Genomic DNA, 6,837 nt, shown 5'->3' with positions numbered 1-6,837 from the left:
GGCTCACAGACACACACCCAATGAAAGAACAGACCATTCCAAGCCTTTACTTGTTGTTAAACAAATATTTAAACAGCTCTATTCAATTAGTAGCATCCGTTAAGTTTGTAGAAAGTTTTGGTGAAATATTTAAAAGGCTTGTCAAGATTAAGCTAAGATAATGCGCTGTAATAATTATGACAAAATTCCTACATAACTTATGAATTTTACACAATGTTTCATATACTTGTATACAAAGATGAATAACCAAAGCTTATACTGTTCATGTACATAAATATGAACTGTATAAAACTTATACTGTGCCTTTGCATAAAAATGAATCGTACAAACATGTTCTATATAAAGATGTGTGCATAAACATAACTTCTACAAACATTTCTTGTACATGTTGAAGAAAGTGAATTATACGAAGATTTTACTGTCCAGGTACATAATCATTCTATGCATCTACAGAATGTGAATTCAACAAATCTTGTATTCTATATGCATATATAGATATGAATTACGCAACACTTACACTACATATTGTTTATCAACATAAAGTACAGAAAGTTCTATACGCAAATAAACATGAATTGCACAAAATATACACTGTTCATGTACTTGTACCTAAATTGCACAAAACTTTAACTGCACATGTACATGAATTATACAAAGGTTTTACAGTAGATTTTACATGAAAATGAGTTTGTTACTGTACGCTGTACTTGTTCTTAAACAAAATTCTACGGAAGCTTTACTATATGTGTATGTAGAATTAATACTTATGTATCAATGTTGGTGATGATTTAAGAATGGAAATTAAATAACGTACGCACTCAATTTTCCAGGAGATAATATAATTAAGATCTATAGATTTAGTTAGAAATAAATTTTATTTCAACTTAATTAACAAAAATATTTACTATTAATTACGAGTTTTAGATCAAGGGAATAGCGCAGATCATACAGTTGATTTTCAAGGCTGAATTTAAATTTTTCAGATAAATGGCAGTCTTAAGCTTTCAAGCAAGTTTAAAAGCTTAATTGCTCTAAAAAGGAATGAGCAAGAAAAGGACAGTTAAGCTATGAAATATAATTCACTTTAGCTTTTAAGAATGTTTCAGGAATCAGAATAAAACGAATTAAATTAAGAATTTAATAAAGTATCAATTAAGTTACATTACGTTAATGTGATTTAGTGTTGAGCTTAAAAGTTATATTTAAAAAACGAAAATCAAAATCGCAATAGCTTAGAAAACAAAAATTATTTGAAAAGCTATAAAACCAGCATTAGCTTCCCTTAATTGGAGAGAATGACGTTCAAGCCTGCGTAACAAAAAATCGATAATTGGCATTTCGTGTTCGTCATAACGAGCTCTCGGTTTCCAGCTAAGAGAAGATAAGACTACTTTCTTAATTGAAAAATTATCCTCTTGTTTAGAAAAAGAAAACAGATAAGACTGCTGTAGTCGGAATGATGTTTAGGACTTGCAATCGGAAGATAGGAAAACGTTTCACGTCAATTACTTTCGAATTAAAGGGTTAGATAAGATTTTATTTTTTGATAGTGGTGCAGAAACGTTGTCAAAGATAACACAGTTGTTGTTGATTTTTAAAAAACAAAATTATCAAAATTTTGTAGCATGATCTTTGAGTAGTTAAAATATGTCTTTAATTAGTTAGATATCGTTAAAGATGAATCATATCTCAAATCTGTAATATTCGAAATATACCACAATAATTACCTGAAATATCAATACAATTACAATTAGATTTAATGATATACCCACACGTGCTGTTTGAAATCACTATGAAATTATATAGTAAAACAGTATGCTTTCGAAATGTATTGGATAATCTTACATATTTAATTTATGGTTCCGTTCTTATCTCTTCACTTCTATGAAACGCTCTATAAGCTAGTAAAATAATAAAGTATTCGGTAAAAGCTATACTTCAAGACTAGATCTTCGGTCATTAATATCGCTTATTGTCACGCTTAACTTAACTATGTGACTGGTATGAGTCGTTTATCTTTGCTTTCCGACTTTTGACAGTTGTTTCAAAATAAACTGCCTCTAATTAGAAATTGTTTTACATCCGCCAGAACAACGACATTACAAACGTTGAGTCTTAGTTTGATAAGTTTATAAACAATTATACCACAGTCGAAGAGTAACAAGACTGAACAAGTTACATCCCAGAATGCATCATCTAGATCAACCCTCTAGTGATGTGGTGCCCCAGAATACTCGTTTACGGACTTTTCTCTTTTTTCGCATCCTCTCATCTTCCTGTTAGAGCAGGAAGTGTGTGCATTTTTCGTTTCGCCTAAATGAGCCTTAAGGAATGTTTTCCGATTTGGAAGAATAGGTTGGCGTTAACAACCGATATTTTGGAAGTGTAGCAAACAATCGGTATAAACGTTTATCGATCAAGTGAGAGCAAACTCGGTAACAAGTCATTAAGAGAGTCTGATTGGTCTTTTGAAATAGATGTAAAAACAAAGGCCTTATTTCTTGTTGGACTACTTTTTGCTAAACTTCTGAGTATTTGATGCAGTTATTGAACAGAAACAGCAAACGAAATTTGTTATTGACTGGCAACTCATTCATGAAAAGCATAGCAAATGCTAAATAATGGATATATTTCACATAAATAGTTTTAATAAACTATGAGTAACTTCTACGACTTATAATTTATTCAAACACAAAAAGTATATAGTTATTATTCTTATTATTATGTAAAATTATATAATTATTATTCTTATTATTATGCAAAACTATATAGTTATTATTCTTATTATTATTTAAAACTATATAGTTATTATTCTTATTATTATTTAAAACTATATAATTATTTTTTATTATTATTCAAAACTATATAGTTATTATTATTATTATTTAAAACTATATAGTTATTATTATTATTTAACACTATATAGTTATTATTCTTATTTAAAACTATATAGTTATTATTCTTATTACTATTTAAAACTATATAGTTATTATTATTATTTAAAACTATATAGTTATTATTATTATTTAAAACTATATAGTTATTATTATTATTTAAAACTATATAGTTATTATTCTTATTAAGTTTGGAAATACCATTTTATTTATTTTATTATTATTTCCTTTCATGAAAAATTACGAAAAACGTATTTCTCCAATTTCCTGAAAACAATCTATGTTGCATCTAAGCTTAGAAGGTCATAAAAATGAGTCAGTTATTGTTAAGAAGTATTGCTGAATAATTATGATTTAATAACACATATATCAATGATTATTATTGGAATAGTTCTACAACAGACATCATAATGACTGCTCATCTGTGGCTCAGCAGTAAACCAGAGGGCTTACAATGCTCAAAATCGGGTTCTGATACTCGTGGTGAGCAGAGCAATTATTAAACAGAAACAGGAAACGAAATTTATTGTTGACCGGAAACCAATTCTTGAAGGCACGACAAATGATAAATAATGGACATAGTTCACATAAAAATTCGACTCTAACCGTTTTAGTACTTAACAAGCTACAGATAATTTTCCAAAATGTATCACTTAGATCTACCCTCTAGTCAGTATAGTAATATAGTCCTCCAGGGCACTCGTTTACGTTGTTTTGTTTTTCGCATTCTCGCATAAAACCGATGAACATTTATTTAATAAAGTGCTCAGAGGAGTTTAGTAACACTGATAAACGTGTATTTAAAACACTACATGCGTTAATGAAGGCACCTTGATGTAACAAACTGACTAGAAATACTTAAAGTTCAAGTTAATACACCAGAACTCTAAAATATATAATGAGATATAAATACTGATAAGTGGTGCGATCAAAACGAAACTGTTGCTTCTTGCAGGGAACGACACCAGACTTTTTATGTTACAAGCCCTCAAACTTACCACTGAGCTACCAAGAGCTGTAATTCAAAGAACTCATTAAGACACCATAAAACATAATAAATAACTATCATGTGGTGCCTAACAAATCAATTTGGTCGCAAGTTTAAATCTTTTCACCGAAAATGCACGCCCATTCAGTGGTGGAGACGTTATAATGTGTTGGACAATCCCACTTTTTGTTAGTAATAGAGTATATCAAGAGTTGGCGGTGTGTGGTGTTGATTAGTTGCCTTCCTTCTAGTCTATCACTTATAAATTATAGACGACCAGTGCAGATAACTCTCTAATAGCTTTAAATGAAATTAAAAACAACAAAAAATAAACAGTCTCTCAGTGATTTCACGGACATGACTAACTAACTGCCAATCAAAGTGTGAAGTAGCTTGGACTATACCATACAAAATAGTTGAACAAATATCCGCTTGTATTACGACGAAACATATTTGCTAAAAACTGACTGAGGTAAATTGTTTTCACACACTGTATTTTTAGGGGACGGAACTAAATTTCTTAAATGTGTATATATATATATATATATATATATTATATATGCTAGCGTATAGCCCGTCAAAAATGACAGAGAAAGTGCTACCACCCCAACTCCGTAGTATATCCTAACCTCACATTTCATAGCAAACTGAATTAAATAATTTTGCGAAATCAAGCTTGACCGACAAAGAGGCAGAAAACTGCAGTCGAGACAGCCAAACGTCAGTAAATTCCTTTGTGAGCCAATCAAAATTAAGATCATTCATGAAATAAATTTGTGGCGTATTCAGAGAATAATTATTGGAAAAATTAGTTAGATTAACAACTTCTAATATATAGAAAAACCAGTGCGTTTTGGTAACGCTACGTTCCAACAATGGCTTTTATGTAATGTTTTTCAGCAACAAAAGTGCAATACAATATTGTTGTTAGTCTATGTACTGAATGTATAAAACGAAATGTAACAGACATCAAAACCGGAAAAATGTTTGTTGATTTCTTAATTTAGTCTCCGTTGATTAAAGAGGTTTGTTTTTTATAGCTTAATACAGAAATGATTTAAGTTTAAAATTGAATCGATATTTTTGCTTTCATTATAAATTTTATGTACTTGGTTCTAGGTTAGGTAAAAATAAAAACTAAACGTGGCATGAATTTAGTTTGGAGGAAGAGAAAGCAGCATCATATTTGCCTGCTCTTCCCCACTGGGGTGCTGGGGAACGGATGTTCCCCCTTCAACCTAAGTTAGGTGATTCCACACTACGTCTTTTCTTTAGGCTTATTGTACGAACACTCACTAGACTTATAAGATTATATGGCACACACACACACACATCCTCCTCACGGCCCCCATCACTAAAATCGTAATGATTAGACAGTAATCGAACTATTCTTCATTTTGGTTTTTATGACTCCTCCTATTTCGAGAAATCAAGCGTGACGTGACGTGACACACACTGCCTTTTATATAGGTTAGATATAGTATTGAGATCTGCATACTGATAAGTGCTGGGACCGCAACGAAGCTGTAGCTTTTGAAACATCCAAATACCTGTTAAGCTATCTCTTTTTATTCGCTATGAAAACTGTGACTTTCAGTTTCAAAAAATATCTTTGTATCGTTAAACGCAAAACTGCACAGATATCTGCACTGTACCTACTGCAGGAAACATTGTAAAATGTATTTCAAATGTGACTTTCAGTTTAAAAGAAAATGCTTTTGTATCGTTAAACGCACAAATGTACAATCGGCTATCTGCACTGTACCTTCTGCAGGAAACAAAACCAGATTTTTCGTGTTACAAGCTCTCAAACTCACCGCTGAGTTATCGGAGAGTCTAAAGAAAAGAGCTAAAGAAGACAATGGTGGAAAAGTAAAGTACTAGAGAAGACTACAGTGGAAATTCAGTCATAATTTAAACAGTTTGGAATTTATGATGAGTTAAAAAACAACAACTCCAGACCCACGAATAGACAAGATACAGATTAAGAAAAACTAAATCCGACATTCTCCTTTAAAAATTCTTAATTTTTATTTCATATAGAGTCCATAATTCGTCAAAGAAGTTGTCCTAAAAAAAAATTTGTATTTTTTGAACATTTCAACAAATTGTGAGATTTCGAAATCTCTTATTCAATCTCCATGGTGATTTTGCACATGTTCTCTGTTTGGATTACAAATTTAGATTACATTAGAATACTGGATTCCATATAATGATCATCGAACCTGTGAGCGCTGGTTTGAATCGAAGATCCATATTCCACGACATTTGGATACTAGAAGAAGTAGCTCTGCCAATTGTGAGGTCAGTTGGAGCAGGAAGGCCTGTTGGAGTTTGTAATATATAAATTAATAGAAATATGTTAGAAATAAGAAAATGCAGAGAAATTAGATTTTATCCCTAACAGACAGTAGGTTATGCATATCAATATATGTTTGTAACTCTAGAAAACAGTAGGATTAACTGAGACAAGTGTCTATCTCTAAAAAACAGTAGGATTAACTGAGACAAGTGTCTATCTCTAGGAAACAGTAGGATTAACTGAGACAAGTGTTTATCTCTAGAAAACGCTAGAAATGAATGTCTATCTCTAGAAAACAGTAGGATTAACTGAGACAAGTGTCTATCTCTAGAAAACAGTAGGATTAACTGAGACAAGTGTCTATCTCTAGAAAACGCTAGAAATGAATGTCTATCTCTAGAAAACAGTAGGATTAACTGAGACAAGTGTCTATCTCTAGAAAACGCTAGAAATGAATGTCTATCTCTAGAAAACAGTAGGATTAACTGAGACAAGTGTCTATCTCTAGGAAACGCTAGAAATGAATGTCTATCTCTAGAAAACAGTAGGATTAACTGAGACAAGTGTCTATCTCTGGGAAACGCTAGAAATGAATGTCTATCTCTAGAAAACAGTAGGATTAACTGAGACAAGTGTCTATCTCTGGGAAACGC

At 31.3% G+C, this 6,837-nt stretch overlaps 1 protein-coding gene across 1 annotated transcript in view; it reads right to left on the bottom strand.

The window, feature by feature from the left end:
• The window catches only part of LOC106468047 (Down syndrome cell adhesion molecule-like protein Dscam2), a 119,748-nt gene that overhangs the window by 13,525 nt on the left and 99,386 nt on the right, over window positions 1–6,837 (bottom strand). Inside the window, exon 24 of the mRNA XM_022397076.1 lies at window positions 6,108–6,274. Within this exon, the coding sequence (XP_022252784.1) occupies window positions 6,108–6,274 (167 nt within the window). The remainder of the gene's footprint in view (window positions 1–6,107; window positions 6,275–6,837) is intronic.

This window comes from Limulus polyphemus, unplaced genomic scaffold (assembly GCF_000517525.1).
Source record: "Limulus polyphemus unplaced genomic scaffold, Limulus_polyphemus-2.1.2 Scaffold85, whole genome shotgun sequence".
Lineage (NCBI taxonomy): Eukaryota > Metazoa > Arthropoda > Merostomata > Xiphosura > Limulidae > Limulus > Limulus polyphemus.
This window is presented reverse-complemented; position numbering and strand designations above follow the sequence as displayed.